General features: G+C 40.5%; 1 protein-coding gene and 2 long non-coding RNA genes across 3 annotated transcripts; all 3 read right to left on the reverse strand.

The window, feature by feature from the left end:
* Positions 1-725: 725 nt before the first annotated feature.
* On the reverse strand, positions 726-4,464 carry LOC145459067 (uncharacterized). Its single transcript, XR_013921265.1, has 2 exons — positions 3,858-4,464; positions 726-1,461 (listed from the first exon to the last, which is right to left on the reverse strand). It is a non-coding gene; the product is annotated as an uncharacterized LOC145459067 (long non-coding RNA).
* A 134-nt stretch (positions 4,465-4,598) lies between these two features.
* On the reverse strand, positions 4,599-10,276 carry LOC145459066 (uncharacterized). The gene is made up of 2 exons (XR_013921264.1): positions 9,874-10,276; positions 4,599-6,099 (listed from the first exon to the last, which is right to left on the reverse strand). It is a non-coding gene; the product is annotated as an uncharacterized LOC145459066 (long non-coding RNA).
* A 6,031-nt stretch (positions 10,277-16,307) lies between these two features.
* On the reverse strand, positions 16,308-19,539 carry LOC145459065 (ribosome-releasing factor 2, mitochondrial-like). Its single transcript, XM_080337658.1, has one exon. The coding sequence runs from the start codon at positions 19,338-19,340 to the stop codon at positions 17,196-17,198; it is 2,145 nt and encodes a 714-aa protein (XP_080193784.1). The 5' UTR covers positions 19,341-19,539; the 3' UTR covers positions 16,308-17,195.
* Positions 19,540-19,674: the final 135 nt, after the last annotated feature.

Here is a 19,674-nt window from a genome sequence, read left to right on the forward strand (position 1 = left end):
CAGGTGCCGTAAGCCAAGAAAAGTTGAGAACCGAGTGTGCCGCGAACCATTTTTCATTTTCAAAGGGTGCCGCTAGGTCAAAAAGGTTGAGAACCACTAACAATTTTATCAAGTAGTCAGTAGATTTGCAAAAGTCATTTTTGAACATCCTACTGTCGGCGGACTTATTTTTTGACACTTTACACCAGTGGTTCTCAACCACGGGTCCGCAAAGCATTTTCAGGGGGTCCGCGAGGCCTCAAAATAGTTGATAAGCTATTTTGTATATTTTTAAATTCGAAAAGTCACGAGGCAGTTTCGCTTCATTACTAGTAAAACAGCCGAGCTCACATCCACAGAAGGGCCGTCTGAGATGAAATATCCTACTGTGCAGACTCATTTTAATTGGTAAATATCTAGTAGCCTACTGATACAGACATTTTGCTGCTTAGAGATGCTTAATTGGGGATTGTGGAAAAATAGTTGGATGAGTAGGATATGGTCAATCACGGTGACTCCGATATATTTACAAATATCCATTTTCTCCTGTCATATAGCCTACATATCCATTCTTTCCATAGCAACTGCTGCTAGATAGAAATCACTAGGCTGCTTGACGTTATATGTTCATTAAAAAAATTGTTTGTCAATTTAGGTGCCATATTTGTTGCGATCGCACCCAAATGAGTCTTTGGATTTCGCTTTAAAATAATGGAAGTCAACCAAATTTCTAGATGAATAGTATGATCTTGTTTTCAAGAAAACTCATTTAGTTGCTGTTTATAACTAAGCCTACAGTTATCACTTGCAGATGACGATTGCAAGATGTGGGGGTCCGGGGGTGGGGGGTGGTCGGTGACGGTCCAAAAGGAGTCAGCGAGAACAAAAAGGTTCAGAACCACTGCTTTACACCTTGTAGCCTACTTTACAGGCTTCTGTGGAAAACATGTCCGTTTGTTTCATTCACACAATTGGTGCTTATCAACACTTGGGTAATTCGCTCCCGCACAGCAATTTCATATATTCGTGTCTTTTGAGGTCTTTTCGTGAGAAGCACGCTATTCCAAGTTGGTATTTCTATATGGTTAGCATCATTTTTATCTTCTGATCGCGTCCGTACTGCGGGGCTCAGATTGCCAAGGGCGCTACTATGAAGTAGTGCATTGAATCGCGCGCCGCGCGAAGAAAATTTCGAGATTATTTAAAATTCAATTAAACAAAAATTCAATGTGCCTGTCGACGACCGCCAACACGTACTAATTTCATTACGTGTCACGGCCGCACAAATTTCCTTCTACGGCCGCAGGTGGCCCACCCCTGTCCTAGACTCACGATCGCTGGAATTACTTCGCTTTGACTTTGGTGAAATCCACTGTCATCTACGCAGGCGAACGTCGTTTGATTACCGCCAGTAGTTCAAAAGCGCCGCATGTTTATTTCTTGTGATTTTTCGCCCACCTCTGTCGCTCGTTCTTTCGACTTCTAAAAAGTCCAGAGAAACCCCGATGAAGGAGGTACACAGTGAATCGAAAGAAAAGTGCAAAGAATAGCGTCTAAAACAGGGGTGTCAAGCTCAATTTGGATTGTGGGCCGGATTGGAACCTTCAGATCGCTCGCGGGCCGGGCCAGCCAAATGGTTCCAAAATGTTTCCTTAAATCAATGCCCTTGTTTTTAATTGTAATACTTCATTATAAAGTCTATATATTCGGGTTAGCATATTTTGGAAATCTAAAAAGAGGACACTTTTTCAGAATTTTCAAACTTGCAAAACCGGAGTAGAATTCTCAAAAAATGGTACATTTATCCCACTTTGCGGTTGGTTGACTAAAAAAAAGGTCAACTCTCCACTCGGCCCACGAAATACCCGCCGGAGCGTCACTTCGGTGGTAATTCGCGGCATCTCAGTCGAATTTTGCTATAAATATGACCAAAATTCTCAAAAAAATTTGATTTGAATAAAATAGTATTTACGGTGACCGATTCTTTGTTTATTTATTATAGTTGCGCTCACCGTAAATACTATTTTATTCAAATCAAAATTTATTATTATTTATTTTTATATAATAAATTGAAACTTTCTTCTCCTGTAGCAAAGCGGTTACTGGCTGGAATTGAACCAAATTTGGTGTGTAGGCTTAAATTGGGTAACCTAACAATTTTATCAAGTAGCCAGTACGATTTGAGAAAAAAAGTCATTTTTGAAGAGCCCTAATATATATATATTACATTATTGAATTATGAATTTCCAAATCATCCCTAAGTCATTTCAAGGTCAGAAGTAGGAAGCAACATGTAGGCTATGGCAAGTCATTTTGGAAAGCAGATTCGCCAGGGGCATAAAAACCTGTATCAGGTAATTTCGGGTGACCAATTACATGTTTGCAGGCACATCGGTGACAAAATTGGACCAATTGTGAAACTATAATAACTGTCACCTCACCTTGTTAAGTCATACGCAACTGATGCAAAATTGTAGAGGATAATAATGACTCAATTCGTGTACCGCTAACCCACATTTTACTTCACCAAATTTTGTTAGCCTGAAGGTAAGTGGAATGGCTTCATAAAATGTTGAGGAATTGGGATCTGCCTAACAAACACTGCTTTAGTAACTACTGTAAACCGACAAATTAGGTCGTGCACATCGAATGAAGAAGAAGTACTTCGTTATTGAATATATTAGTTTAAAACTTTGATGTAGTCATCAGTGTGAACTGTGAACGCACCGATTTCTTGGTCTGCGCGTGGCGTAAATGAGGATCATCAGACCATGTAAATTGTATACCATTAGGTAGGGTTCTGGTTTAAATCAGTGCGATTCATTTCAGGTTTAAACGAAAAGACACACACACATATAGGCTATGTAGGCTATATCTATCGAAGTTTTCGGTCAGCATAGGGGCAGTCTTTTTCGGCCAAGGTTTTCCCGCTGTCGATCGTTCTAGCACATTTCTCGGAATCGCATGTTACATGGTCTAAAACTTCATATGTCTTGGTGTGGCCGACGCCGAAATCCCCATTTCTATAAATCATGCGTTTTTTTTCTTGGGAGAAGGTTGCCCAATAATCAGGATATTTGGCAGCATTAAATCTCGCGCAGCTCATAATTTCGAAGACGTTTACCAAATTTAAAAAACTCCATAATTTATAGTAATTCACGAAATAATTTTGGGCCCACTTAGAGCTCGCCCCCATCGGTTGGGGAACTTGATGTGCGCAGTTACGGTCGTGGCCTTGACGTGCAATGGACCAGACACTGCCAAGACAGAGACGCTTAAAAACGGCATATAGCGTCCCCAAAAGATCAATCTTTAGGACGAGATAGTCTTTCAGCTAGTAAAATGTCAATATCAATTCATTGTTCGCTGGAAAACGTTGTCAGTTATCGTGCGCAGCTCATAGTTCAAAATATAATGACGTTTATGATCATGACATTTCTTGTTGCATTTGTACTTAATAAAATATTACTTCTTTTGTGGTTACCATGACCATCGCTCATATAGTGAGCAGTGAGTACGGGATTGTACTACGTATTGAGATAAAGTTTTCAAAACGAAGTTGCTCAACTGTGTGACCTGTTTTATGTCGATATTGCATTTTTGCGGACCGAATCCTCTACGAAATTTCAAAAGTGACCCTCGACCCGTTTTGAGTTGGCGACCCGTGCACAATATAGCTCTCTTGCATGGCTGAAAACTTTTTCCGGTAGAGCTGGTGTTGCAGTCATGCCTACGAGTTCTCGAGGCAGAAGCCTTTGAGATGAGAAAAAACATTTTATCTTTTCCAGTGACTAGAAACCAGAGGTGGTTTCGAAGTACTTCTACGTTTTTTAAGCACCAAAGTAGTTTTCCGCTACTTGGGTAGCCTACTTACTCACCGGTAAAACTTTCTGGACTAGAGACATGAAATATCTTTTCCACTTTTTAGAAGTAGTATTTACATTTCTCTTTTAATTCCCCGTATGATACTTTGAGTTCTAATTAGTTTCAGTTATTTTGTCTGGAGAACATACATATGTTGAAGTATAAAAGCAAGTGTAGAAATGCATTTCTTTTCCGAAAATAAAGCTACACTACAGAGCATTTTTACGGTCCACCATAATTTTTTATCAAGTTTACTAATCGCGCAAAGTGTTAACACCGTAGCCTATCTGATACAACTTCTCCGTATTGCTCTTCGACTAAACTGCGGACCTTATGATATGGGGGAAGGCGCCATGCCATGATATTTTCTAAAACGGGCTGTTCAAGTAAACAGAGGATTAGTATCGCATTTTTATATCATGCGGAAGAATGCTTATATGCTGTCGAAAATTGTTACCTCCTTGGATGCATCAATATGAATCCATCCCTGCATCTTTCGCATAGCTCAATTTGCAGCTTTTGACAGTCCATGCGAACGAATTACGATCGCTTTCACTACTTAGCCTACCTACTTGAGTATATTTAAAGCCAGCCAATTCTACTTTTACTTCAAGTAGTTTTAGGTTGTGTCGCAGTATAATGGGTTGTGTCCTGGTGAGTAGAAGTATAGCTAACCAAAGTATTATAGGTTTAGCTGGCTGACTACTTAACCTGGAGTCCTGTACTGTTCCTGGTGAGATCTTCTTAAGACGCCGTTATACGCAAGACATACGAGTATATTTTACACGTTGTTACAAGTAGGTTTAGCAAATGAGTCTACTGATTCTCTCGAATCAGTAGTTTTATACTAGAGGCAAATTACTCTAGAACAGGATGTCTCTCAGTTTCGAGATATACACATTTCATGGTTGAACGACAACAGAGGTCTGTTACACAATCCCTTCAATGAAAGGGAAACTTAATTAGTTAATTAAGTGGAAAAGCCAATTACACAACCATGAAATAATAACATAAATTCAAGATGTGGAGTCCAATAAAATTACGGAAAGGGTCTACTAATAGATCAGGGATCTCCGCCGCCCCTAATAGGAGGCACTTGAATAGGCATGAAAGTGTCTAGGTAATTATACAACGACCCTTGTAGTGACTCTACAAAGTTACACGGAATATCGAAACAATGACAAGGAATTGAGTCTAATTTTTGATTAAACAAATTCATAATGTCAGAACGTAGTTTTCTACAGCTTTTCTAATGTACAAGGTTGCCCATAACGAAACACAACCAATTTTTTAGCCTAACAAAAGCACAACACAATTTTTAGCCTCCAACATACCAGGCAATTGTAGCCTAAGAAAATACGAGACTAACACAAGATCGAACAATAGCAAAGGCATTAGGCCTATAATCTTTTTGTTTACTTAAGTGGCGTTGCATTAGTAAGGTTTTTATTACTGACTTTCAAATATACAAGTCAACCTAATTGAAAATACACTGCACAACATCTAACACTAACAGAACTAAATAATTCTAGCCTAACAAAATTGCTAGAATAACACAATACAATACATCCCAGTAGGCTCAAATATCAAGTGTGTTACATCTGCCAAGGCTGGGAGGCTATCCAACTGCAAAACAAGTCCGTGGCCACCGAGATATACAATGTGGCCATTACATAAACTGATTATACTTCGATCAGTATAATTAAGACTGGGTATAAATCGACGTATACCTCAGTCTATCTCGCGCGCGGTGCACATCTGCTACTCATAGCTGAGGGATATATCTGCCTGCTGTAGCATATACAAAGCAGGTTTCAAATGGGGTCTGGCTCTTCTTTTCGGTGTGGAAAACAGCGTAAGATATGTTTGAATTCCCGGCTGGTCGGGCTTGAACAGACTTCAGGGAATTGGCGCTCGCAGTACCATAACTGCATATTTCGTACGTGGCGACATAATCGGTCGATTGATGTAGAGAGCGGTATTACGTCGGTAATCTGCTGTGGACATGTGGTCAACCATCAGCATCATTTTGCCGCAGTTGGTAGTGTACTGTCGGCGTCAACCGTTTCCCAATTTCTCGTTCCGTTGCGAATCGGTACCGTTGATTTCGTATCACGCAATTTATGCCAGAATTGTTCCCCAAGTCCACCGAAACGTTCGATGTCCCTTTGGCTATGAGAGCTTGATGCACCGGAAGCGAAGGCGAGGTTGGAACGTGCATGCGCAATCTGAAACAGCACACGACAGCCAGCATCACTTTGAAAAGGACTTAACAACTAGGCTTAGCACGAATACGACACAAGAGAAACAAACAACAATATATAAAATAAATGTCTCCAAAGCCCTGTAACTACAAGCTATATGGTCTTATGGAGGGTAATTACTTGACGTGAAGAGGTGGTAAAAGTACCAGTAGTTTTGAAAACAGTCGCAATTCGTTTGCATGAACTGTCAACCTTTGGGCGATTATTATAGGCCAACGTTAATCAAAATGTTGGCTCGTAAATTTTACCATTTAGTGTATCCTTATTCCGTAAAATGGAGAAATTACTATACTGGTACTTGACTGTATACTTCAAGATGTATGTTTTGAAGACAAAAGAATTGGAGTATTTAAAACCAAGTATGATTGTCGGAATTGAAAGAGAAACATAATAGCACGTTTTAAAGTGGAAAATATATTTCACGTCTTTTATCCATAAGTTTCAAAGGTGGTCTGCTAAAACAGGTGCAACTTAAAAGAACAACACTGGAGTTCACTTATCTTATTAGCACGTGTCAAGGCTGCTAGATTACGATACAAAGGGTAATTGCCCGATTGCAAAACGGTAGTGTCTAGCGTTCTGATGGCCCTAGTTACTGTGATGAAATTTGATATGGGCGACAATGCCGTATGAGCGGAACAACGCAATACGGAACCCAATTTATATTCACCGACATTCCGCGGAAAACATATTTGTCCCTTACACGACTGTGCGCGAAGCGAAAAAATCCTGGCTTCACTGGACTTTGATGAAATTAATGTCGGTACTCCGTGCAACAGACCTGAAATTCCCCAGGCTATCTTCCTTATTGGAGGATCACACTACTTCTACTTGACAACTGAATAGCGAAAAGTAAGTAAGTAGTTCACAAAATATTATGAAGTAGAAGTAGAAGTAGAGAAAAGCATATCTAGAAGTACTTCGTGACGGTCTACCTCTTGTTGACGTGACGTAAGGCAGGTAATTCGGTAATTACAATAGAAATAAACAAAGGCTGCACCTAACAGCATTTAAGGCCGTAAAGGTGTAATAACGATTGGCGATATGAGAAGCATACCACTCACGCAAGTACTGAATTTAAAAAAAAAACATGCGGAGAGATAAGTATGATAAAATGCTATCATAAACCTTCCAGGCTAAGGATCCACCTTACTGGACAATCTAAGAACGTCTGTAAGCTACGTGGCGCGTCGATTCAACTATATACTTTACAATCATGTAATGAGATTGGAATTTGAGTTACAGACGCATTCTGCGAAATGAGAATGCCCTATTATTGAACATTTTCCGTGGGATACGGATATTTAGAATATTTGAACCGAAATGAGCTGTCCCGTTATCTATACTAGGTAGCTATTCGTGATAAGTTTTGCCCGAAACGCACTATTGTTTTAGCAGATAATCTCCCGTTGGGCAAGAACAACTTTCCTGTACTACGACAGTCTGTCTAAAACATTGTTCAGCCTGAATTACATCGCCAGCTTGACGAACCGTGGGCCCTTTGGTTGGTGTCAAGTATAATGCGGCGTTCGTATTTTAGTGGGAGCAGTGATTTTCGAATAGCATACATTTGCTGTTCCGGTTTACATTCAAATGCGTTCAAATTGGACACAAGACTACGGTACCAAAGATCAGATAGATCTTTTACCTCTTGTATCGTTGCCAGTAGAAGACGTATATGCTCGGAGTGATACGATTGAAACTTGCTGCAGCTGTTCAACCGACAATCGTCGCTCCTCTCCTACTTTACAACGCTGCCAGTGACGGCAACTCAATTCTTGTAGCATATGGATACGCCGAGTACAACTTGGCTATTTTTATCATCACAGTTGGGTAACGGTATCTAGATAATGCACCATAGTCCCAATTTACCGTAGCTAATTTGTTTCGGCAATGTCCTTTGAATGGAGACACATTTTGACATATCACTCTGGTCGGATCGTAAAGCTAAGGTCAGGGTGTCATAACGATATCTAAGTCATGAACAATCAATTACGCAGAACCCTATATGTCCACTGGGCGCTCAAGGCCATCCCAGTGTCGTATGAAATCGAATATGGCGCGTTACTGAGCCAACTTCACTAATCTACCCAAGCGAACGCAATGAGCGCTCTAGGGTATCTCAAAAATAAATCAGTTTAGCAAAAAATTCAAAATTCGCATTAACGCGAGAACACGCCAACGTGAGAGGTGAAAGCAAATTCAAAACCACTTCCTGTATCGAGGCGCGTGAACATGTACGCCTGTAGAAGCAGTTAAAAATGGACGGCGTGCAATTCTAATTACAACGTCCTGAGTCTGCGATAAGCGCTGTATCGCTGAGAAATGTGAAAGGCAAAACCAATTTAATAAGTTTGCCTAAATGTCAAAATTTAGCTCGCACAATTTACTTTGTCAAGCCTGTAAGAGGATCTGAGACAATTCTGTATGAAAAAAAAACGAGCACGTTTTTTAAATTTGAATTAACCGCGCAAGGTAAAATCTCGCGGAGTATATCCTGTTCGCGACACGTATACGTCGTGTTCGGTATCGCGGGAAACAGGAAAAGGTTTCATGTAACTCGAATTTGAGTGGGAGCAATCATGTTCGTTTCAAATTGCGGTCGTCTGGCTGCAAAAATAATAATTTTCCCGCGGTCTCTAAATTGCGACATGTATGGAAAACGTGTCTCTGACGTATAACGTCCACGTGGTATCGACTGCACCACGCCCATGGCTGAATCGGTGAAATAAAACATGGCGCTTTTAAGGCCAAAAGGAAATCATGTTCACGAAACAGTCTCATGTAAAATGGACCCCGTAAAACTAAAGACAGAAACAAAAATAACACGGTCAAACTCCGAAGCGGGCAAAGCCAGTACACCACACCAAACGCAGGATTGCTGTATACAGATTCTACCACAATTAAAAATCCTGAACCTGCACTGATTCTGTCAATTTTTTACAAAAATCAATCCAGTGCCAAGAGCGAACATCTGTACACTGGCGTGCTTTTTTATCGTAACTCATGTGGCGCCCAATGTGACGCCAGCACATAATGTGCCTTTTCGCGGAAGACGTAAGCGAGCTTTTGATTGAATTAAAAAGCTGTAATTCTATCCGAATTCGACTGAGAGCCAATTTGAAAGGCATGAATCGCACGGTTTGCGCACAAGCGCCCAAGCCCGCTTCATTATTCTGCTGTGCACTATCTAACATTTGAGCAGAAATAAATTGGGCCATAGTTAGCAGCGCGTAAACTGGACGCAAGCGTAATCTAGTCAATACATCAAGTTGTGCGGCGCGCGCGTTTGTATTCAACTGCGATTTCTCGTCAAAAATAAAACTGTCCTTGACGACGTTGGTGGCAATTTGTGAATTAACATTTAAAATCAAACTATCCCACCAACGTTCAACGTTAGCGTGAGTATCAACTACTTCGTCACGCAAAGCGGAAATATCTAATTTATGATCCTCAATATCACTTATATTAGACACGCTCTGTGAAGCTGAATCACATATAACCACAGGAAAGATCAAATCTGAGAAGTTATCGCTGTTAGACACATCGTCATTCATTCCGTTAATCTTACCTGGTAAAGCTCTTACGCTTAACAATGTTAGGGATATCAACGTTAGAATTAACGACTGTAGGTAGGTGTAGTTACTAGCCAAGGAGACAAAACATGCGCACAATATCTAATAATATACAACATGCAATACACGAAATGGCTAGGGAATTATAGGCTGTCGCGATACTTATTTCAGAATGCAATGTAAGCACGTACCGTATATTGAATAATGTCCGGAAAATTGATAGTTCGATGGCAACGTCGAAAGTCCTCGTACTCAACGTAGTAGCGTTTAAGATATCACTCGGGGCACCATGTCGCAGTATAATGGGTTGTGTCCTGGTGAGTAGAAGTATAGCTAACCAAAGTATTATAGGGTTAGCTGGCTGACTACTTAACCTGGAGTTCTGTACTGTATCCTGGTGAGATCTTCTTAAGACGCCGATATACGCAAGACATACGAATATATTTCAGACGTTGTTACAAGTAGGTTTAGCAAATGAGTCTACTGATTCTCTCGAATCAGTAGTTTTATACTAGAGGCAAATTACTCTAGAACAGGATGTCTCTCAGTTTCGAGATATACACATTTCATGGTTGAACGACAACAGAGGTCTGTTACAGTTGCTTTTAAAAGTACTACTTCTACTCATACGTGAGTAGATTTTTTTCGTCGTTGCTTCTACTTGAATAGCTTTCTTGACTACTTTGACCACCTCTGCTCAAAACATCACAGTCCATGCTCGCACTCTCCGTTTTGAAATATTTCCCCACCTCATCCTCTGATATATATTCTTTGGTTAGATCTGAAGCAATCGCCCTCATGGTGTAGTTGAGGGCATGAAAGTGAACAAGCCTGTGTTAACTATCACTTTTTCTTCGCTGCTGTTCTGTTCCTGATCGAAACTGGAATGTTTTTCGCAGACTACAAGCTACTATGCCAGCATGGCTTTTCATTTTAATTCCATCGCGCTGATTTATTTTCTGGGGAGATGCGTGAATCTGGTTCGCAGACTACAAGCTACTATGCCAGCATGGCTTTTCATTTTTATTCCATCACGCTGATTTATTGCGGCTGTTTTATTTTCTGGGGAGATGCGTGAATCTGGTTCGCAGACTACAAGCTACTATGCCAGCAATCAGCATGGCTTTTCATTTCAATTCCATCGCGCTGATTTATTGCGGCTGTTTTATTTTCTGGGGAGATGCGTGAATCTGGTTCGCAGACTACAAGCTACTATGCCAGCATGGCTTTTCATTTTTATTCCATCGCGCTGATTTATTTCGGCTGTTTTATTTTCTGGGGAGATGCGTGAATGTGGCTTATTATCGGACAACCATGTGCAATTGTGCATTGAACGATGTACATAAATCGGACGTTGTTTTTCACATCCAGACACCACTACAGATATCATCAATGATACATGTGCTAGGCATAAGCATGATTCAGCATTGACTCAACATTAGGGTTGAATTATTGCTTCGATTAAAATCGATTTTAATCAGAGGCAAAATGAACCAGAACCATACGTACTCTTAAGAGGTGTTGTCCTCTTTTTTAATCAATTAAAAGTGTCCTCGCAGGGCGTCCAAATGTCGATCAAAAACTCGACTTCAACGCAGCGAACGACCGAGTTGGCGAGACAAGCAACGAAAAATACGGCGCGATGGATATTTCAGTAGAGATGGGAAAGATGACCCTATTTTTAGCGAACACAGTATACTATTGGCCATTTTTTTCAAAATTACCGGTTTTCCTTTCCGATACTTGAGCTTTCGCAATTTTTGAAAAGTGTAATCTTTTTCAAATCTCAAAATATGGTAACCCCGCGTTAGGTGTAATGATCTTCACGTTTATACTCAACACACGAGACCTTAATTCAGGGGTTCTCAACTTACCTTGTATAACGGGCCGCATTTTAACAGCAAATGACGTTGCGGGCCGCACAACATTATTTCCATGTATTTGTGGGCTACTAGTCAATCTAGGCTACTGTAGCCTATTTACCAGTCGTATACGGCCGCATGGTACATTTTTATGCATTCTAAAGCAGTGTTCGTAAGTTTTCAGTTGTCGTTTTCTGTGAGAATATTATCTTCCAGCGGCGCAAGTATAACCCGTCATTGAGCGTGTATTGCAGAGGTCTCAAACTCAAACGTGTTCGCGGGCCAATTTCTTAGTTTTGATGACGCCGCGGGCCGCACCACCAATAATAGGGATATTCAACGTAGAATTTCTAAGTAGGCTTCGTTTGACGGGAGCTTGAAGACAGGCATTCCACAAACTTCGTGAAAATGTAATTTACTATTGTGTTATTCACGCTTGACACGGAAAAAATCATATTTTCAAATATTTGAATAAAACTGTTGTTATGCCGGGAATTATTTGTTCAAATAATCAGTTATAGACATCATGCGAGAGGGTGAATCATGATCATGACATCGTCAAACTGTCGGGTTATAATAATGCAGCTTGTTAGCCTTTGACATGCCTCAATTTTATGTAGAATATTTTGAAATATATACTGAAGATCGATCTGATAACAGAGCATTTGAGCGGTGTAACCTAATACGGGTTATGATATAGTCTTGATAAGTAGGCTATTGTTACTATGTCATTGCAAAATTCAAATAAAATCAGCGTCATATTTTGCCTTTGATTATTATTGGAACATATCAATAACAACTTGAATATAATCATTATTGAGCCATAGTAATAGCATTGTTATTTAACCTTAGCGATCGTACCCCTCGTGCTTCCAATAAGATTTCTCGTAGCACCTGGACATTTTCAACGCAATTTCTGATTTTACCTTTATTAAAATTAGAAAGCCCATACACGTAAAATCGCGCGTAGCGCGAAGAACATTTTCCAGTTGAATATAGGCCTAATTCCACAATACATCTCGTACCCCATGATGTGGTGCTCCGTACCACGAAGGGGTCTGCGGACCCTGGTTAAGAACCCATGGAATAGAAATGTCTAATCACCGATGAATTCATTGGTGTTACAGCTATGGACAGGGATTTCTAAAAGTTTTAGAAATCCCTGGCTATGGAGTGTACTACTATACCTAACTCGCCACCGATAATAACATGGATAAAGAGATCGGACAACACCCAGCATGTAACCAACTATATGTCGCGGGGGTCACACAATGCCGATGGTTGCCATACTGACATGATTAGATAGCTATATATACCCTACGCAACGCAAGCTTTTGATATGTTACTATTCCTCATGAAAGTTCCATAGATTGTTGCATCCGTAGGATTGGCAAGTCACCGCTCCGAGTCGCAAGTCCTTCTCCGATTTTAACGTTTGATTCGACTCAACTCGAGTAATTTTTATTTAATCACCCAGTCAATCCGAAATCGAGTAATTTTACGAAAGGTCGCACAAAGCCAAATCACAATTTTCAGTCACGAATCATCAACGGGTCATGCTTTATCATCATGAACTAGAAATGTGACGTAATAGCTGATCTTCTACCGCAGGGGTTCTCAACCCGCGGCCCGCGGGCCGCATGCGGCCCGCAGACGTTTATTTTGTGGCCCGCGACGTCTTTCATCATAAACGCAAGTACTACTGACACAGTATTGTTACAAATTAATTTAAATACTTAGCACTATTATTGCACCGTTTTTGTTTCGTTTGATTACTCATTTTTGAATGCAGTGTTTCTCAAACTGGGGCGCGCGCCCCGTTGGGGCGTGAAAGCATCTGAAGGGGGGGCGAAACTGAGGTCGTCTCAAAAAAATGTTCGCGCTGCGCGCAATTTATCTCCAATCATTGTTATTTCACTGTATAGTCTGGTTTCATATTTGAGAATTCTCTCATCAACAGCCATAACCTTCCATGCCATCAAACTAGCCGTTTGTATTGCTAGCATAAGGTTGCATATATTACGTAAGGTTGTTATAAGGTTGTCATAAGGTTGTTATATGGCGTTAGGGGGCTCGAAATTTTTCCCTATAAAAAAGGGGCGTATCTAAAAGAGTTTGATAACCACTGCTTTAATGGGGTGTTTCTTGATATATGCTCGACTTCAGATTGTTATTGTTTTGAATCGGTATTCGGCTGGACTCGGATTCATGAGAATCCTGCTATTTAGTACGCCTAAACTTTTAAAGAGTGTTTGACTCACTGCGAACGATTGTTGAGATTGCCGACTACGTTACAGACGCATCGTTCAAAATTGCTTGGAATATGGCTAAACCAAGAAATCTGCTATAAAAGGTGTGATTTCAATAAAACCTTAACATTATGTGCGAATATTTGCTGTTTCCTGAACTTAGCAGCAAGGACAACATCACCTGACAAATTTCTAAGATACAGTCGCATATGATTCAATCGTGACGAGACGAGTAACATCAATGCCAGTCGATCTTTTATCGCAAGTTCTGAAACACGTTGCCGTGTAGACTACTTTAACCCAGCCTCGGACGAATCCACCAACTTTGCATAATATATGCAGAGGAAATGCTGGCTGGACAAACGTGGGGAGGGGACCAGCTAAAAATATCAACTTGACAAAGCGGGATTCTGTAACTATTGGTGCAGAGCCCCTGGTATGGAAGGAAATGATAAGGGGTGATTGGTTTGCTCAGAAATTGCCCCGAACGCCAGACTTCTTCTCGTATCGTTCAGAGCTCAATGCGATAATGGCCTCTGTAACGCAAAAGTTACCGTAATTTATACTTGCTCGCTCACGCATTGAAACAGAGAGGTCGGTTCTCTGGGGGTAGCGTTTGAAGTTGCATATACCGACTTGGCAACGGATGCAAAGCACGCTCCATGAAAAGATTTACTTACGCCGCTAGAAGATAGGCCTACATATTCTCACCACAAGCAGCAGCTGCAAACTTACGAACGCTGTCCATTAATACTTTATAATGCATAAAAATATACTAAATGCCCGTATACGACTGGTAAATAGGCTACAGTAGCTTAAATTTAATAGTAGCCCACAAATACATGGTAATATTGTTCTGCGGCCCGCAGCGTCTTTTGCTGTTAAAATGCGGCCCGTCATACAAGGGAAGTTGAGAACCCCTGTTCTACCGCATGGTAGCTTCTAAAAGTGATGTGATAATGTAGTTTGTTGAGATTTCAGTGTTTTTATAGCAGTTTTAGGGTGAACTTCAAGTTCTTATATCTAAAAAAGATATGTGGCACTGGAATATATTGTCGAATAGTTGAAATTCAAAAATACCGTCGCGGGCCGCACAAAATGCTCTCGCGGGCCGCATGCGGCCCGCGGGCCGCGTGTTTGAGACCTCTGGTGTATTGTATCAGTTGCCAAGTTGGTATATCCATCTTCAAACCCTTCCACTAGAGAACCGAACTCTCTGTTTCAATACTTGAGCGAGCAAGTATATAATTACGGTAACTTTTTCGTTACAAAGGCCATTATCACATTGAGCTCTCAGTGATATGAGAAGAAGTCTGGCGTTCGGGTCATTTCTGAACAAATCAATCAACTCTACTCCTTTTCTTCCATGGCTGGAGCCCTGAACTAATAGTCGTACAGATAGGAGTCAGCTTTGTTGATGTTTTTCGCTCGGCCCTCCCAGCGTATGCCATGCCAGCATTTCTACTCTGATAAAAATCACTCAGCTAATTATAGCTTTGCAGTGTCTGTGGAGTCAGTGGATTCGTCCGATGCTATACTAAAGTTGTTTACGCGGCAACGTATTTCAGAACATGCGATGAAAGATCGACTGACATTGCTGTTACTGTTTTAGTTACGGTTCAATCAGACAACTGTAGCTTCAACATTTGTCAGGTGATGTTGTCCTTGCTGTTAAAGTCTGGAAGCAGCGAATATTCGCACAGTATGTTTAAGTTTTATTGAAATGACACCTTCTCTGGCAAATTACATGGATTTAGCGATATTCCAAGCAATTTTGAACCATGCGTCCGTAACATCGTCGACAATTTTAACAATGCCTCGGAATATGGATTGGTGGGCTTGACACCTATCTAGCAATGTTTTTCTAACATCAGGCGATACGTATAACTTGAGAAGAAAGTGTCGAGGTATAATTTTAAGCTTCAACACTTCATTACGACAACTGATCTTCGACAAATATGTCAAATCGAGTTTTCCATTTATATCTGAGAAAGCAAATCAACTGTTCCACGCAGACTTACAAACCCAGTTCCCGCTGTTTAATTTCCCCTTCCTTGTTCTTGTATCTGTTCAAACCGCTCGCGGTGAATGAAACATTCTTTAAAAGTGTACCACACAACAGAATTGTCTTGAACCAGAGTCCAGCCGAATACCGATTCAAAACAATAACAATCTACACTCGAGCATATATCAAGAAACCAGAATACATCAAAGAATCAGTAATCAAACGAGACAGAGACGGCGCGATAAGAAAGCTAAGTAGCTAAATTAATATGTAACAATATCGTGCCAGTAGAAATTGCGTTTATAATGAAAGATGACGCGGGCCACAAAATAACCGTCTGCGGGCCGCATGCGGCCCGCGGGTTGAGAACCCCTGCCTTAATTGGTCGTTTCAGCATCCCCTTATCTGTTCATTACATCGCATCGCACATTGTGTGTTTCTTGAACGGATGACAATATACAATCTGACGAGCCAAAGCAGCCATCTATGCTGCATAAGTAGACGTTACGTTGTGAAATTAAATTTGATTACAAGTGGAAGAAGCGATTCGTGAAATATGTCACTACTTGAGTAGAATACCAAATTGAAAGTCATCTGAAATAGAGATTGCGAGATGTCGCATACTTTTGTAAGCCAGTCACCTGTGACAATCTTTTAAGTTGAAAGATGCATCGTTGGACGTCTAACGTAGCATGAGTGATGGCGCCATCAATCAGTGCAAATTTAGAAATAGTATTCCCACTCCGTTACTATGATAGCCATAATTAACTACTATATGTGATCCAAATAAATGCAAACATTATTTCTTACTTGACAATATTTGAACGGCTTTTTGGAGGTACAGAATATCAATATACAATTGAATAGTATATTCACTTGACAATATCTAAAATCTAATAGATTAAGAAGTTTGATTGTGAAAATAGCTGAAGTAGAATCAGATGAGTATTCCGAAGGAGGCAACCTTCTTAGAGCAACGAACCTCGAGAACTTTTTTTTTCTCGCAGAATTACTTCCTACAGACGGCAAATTGTCACTTGCGAGATGAATTTGTGCATAAACAAAAATAACTGCTTAAATGCTTTTGCGAATGAATCATAAGGTCACATGGTAACATAGTCCTCATTAATCTCGCCTCGCTTTGTTTCAATTTTTGCCCCAAATTTGTGCCATCAAGATTTGCAACAAACAGAATAAATATATCAATAATAATTAAATCTTTTTAAACTTTCGTTGACACATGTCTGAATTGAGGCAAGACAAGTGCAAATCAAATACACAGAAGTTTCGTAAATAGCAATTGATTCATCTGAAAAATAATAACAAAACCACAACATTCGACATCATATCAAAGAAATCCGTGCACATTTCGGGGTGTTCTTCCAGTCAGATCAGCCTTAATCATAAACTCCAAGCATTCTATTCCTCAATCTCTCTATATCACAGTCGGGTACCTCCACATACCCCGCAACCTTCATAGTAAGGTCCGCGTTGCCAGACGACATTTTCCTAATCAAAGACGCAAAACCGAGCATTTCCGAAACAGGAGCCGTGGCAGATACATGCTTCTCTTGAGCGTCTCCTTCAATCTGAAGTATTTCCGCGTGTTTTTGGGCCAAACATTTCAAAACGTCAGGAAGTCTTTCGCCGTTAGTGATGACGTGTATATCCATGATCGGCTCCAGCACACCACATTGCGTCCTTTGTAATAACTCGGTAGTCATACAAGCTGCAGCTGCTGTAATGATTGTGGGTGGTGATTTGGTAATTACCTTCAAATCTAAAACTTTGATTTCTGTGTGAATCAACGGGAATCCCAGCAAAGGACCACTGGCACAAGCCTGACGGATTCCATCCTTTACCGCTTTTGCAATATCTGCAGAAGCTGAAATATTGGAAAATTTGATAGAACAATCGTCCACTTTGGCATTAGGATTGATAGATAACGCCAGACTAATATTATGTGTCCTTTCTAGTAACTTTTTTTCATACACCATAGAATCTTTTATTTTAGAATTAACTTTTTCTCTGTATGCTACTTGAATAGGCCCGATGTAGCACTTGAGATTAAATTCTTTTCGCAGTCTCTCAACTAGTATATCCATGTGCAATTCACCCATTCCGCACAGTGTAGTCTGACCAGACGTGGCATCGGTTTTGACTTGAATTGAGGGGTCCTCACGAGTAATAATTGTAAGGCAAATTTCCAAAGCTTTTGCTTCTGTAGGGCTGCCGGCTTCTATTGTACAGAAATATACTGGCTGTGGTATGCTTATGGTATCGAGGATATTTCCATTGTCCTTTTTGCTTGAATGTAGTGTATCACCAGTCGCAGTATTTTTCAGCCCGGTAACTGCTACAATATCGCCTTCACATGCGTTTGATATCGGTTGGTATTCATCTGCAAAAACTCGAAATATAGCATGCGGGGTTTCCTCTTCAGATTTGGATGCGTTGTAGATCATATTTTTAGAATGAATACTTCCAGACAAAACACGGATGAATACAACTGGCCCCAATTGTTTGTGGTGTATAACCTTGAAGGCATAAGCAATTAATTTATCACTGACATTTACCGATGATGCTATTCGGGAATTGTAATGAGCCGGCAAGAAGTCTGTAACTGCATCCAGCAGGAAGTTAACACCAATGTCTTTGTAAGCGCTTCCACATAGCACTGGAACAAGGTCGTTATTCATTACAGCTTTCGAGATGGAGCTTTTCAGGATGTTGGATGGAAATTTGCAGACATCATCCGAATACATACCAAGATACAATTCGGCAATATCATCATCGATATCTGATAATTTTTCGATTAGATTCTTGCGAATGATCACACATTCATCAAATATATCATTATGTACGTGTTTGTCTAGTTCTGTTTCAAATACATCATCACCTTCCTTGCCTGTTATTCTCATGTCTACAGCATCTGCTACACAATGGAATTCATTATCGTTGATAATCGGATAATGCATTATGAGTGTATTAGCTAAGAGATGATTTTCTAGTGTTGTGATCGATGCAAAGTAATCTGCTCCAGGTTTATCCATTTTGTTAACAAACACAATCCTAGGGATTTGTAATTTGTCGGCCTGCCGCCACACCATCCTGGTCTGCGCTTCTACTCCACGTGTGCCATCAACGATAGCAACCGCACCGTCCAGAACATATAAAGCTCTCTCGACTTCAATAGTAAAATCTACATGACCCGGTGTATCGATTAGATTTATGAAATACTTTTTCCAATCGAAACTTACGGCGGCACTTTGAACGGTGATACCACGGTCGCGTTCTGACGGGAGATAGTCTGTCACAGTGTTTCCCGAATCCACTTTACCCATTCTTCGTATTTTTCCGGCGTGATAAAGCATATTTTCAGTTGTGGTCGTTTTTCCAGCGTCAATGTGTGCAATAATGCCGATATTGCGAATTTTCGCGTAGTTTTCATGTTGGTTCGAGTACCATCGGCGTCCGAATTGCAGAGCAGCCCGAACAATTTTGTGAGTCATTATGCAAGTTTGTTTGACAGATGGCTTCATGCTACCGCATTAAATGCCGTATGCTGTTAGTCTAAGGCTCTTCCTATGGAGAGATGCAACTGAGATAATATTGTACCCTATAGCTTCATCTCGTATCAGCCCAGCGTCTGCCATAGAGGTCGTACATCATTCTTTTTCACGACAGAAATACAAAACAATAACGTCAATAACAAGTAAACAAACCAACGTGCAAAAGCGAATCAAAGCACGAACACTAAAGAACGGACTTCTTTGCGGGATAGTACGGGTCACTGAATTCTCATTGATTTTCAAATTGTGTACTTATTTAGCGTCAAGAAATCTGATGACCTCGTACATAAATATCTATTTTTAT

This window comes from Botryllus schlosseri, chromosome 16 (assembly GCF_051294905.1).
Source record: "Botryllus schlosseri isolate E-star chromosome 16, Bs_hap1, whole genome shotgun sequence".
Lineage (NCBI taxonomy): Eukaryota > Metazoa > Chordata > Ascidiacea > Stolidobranchia > Styelidae > Botryllus > Botryllus schlosseri.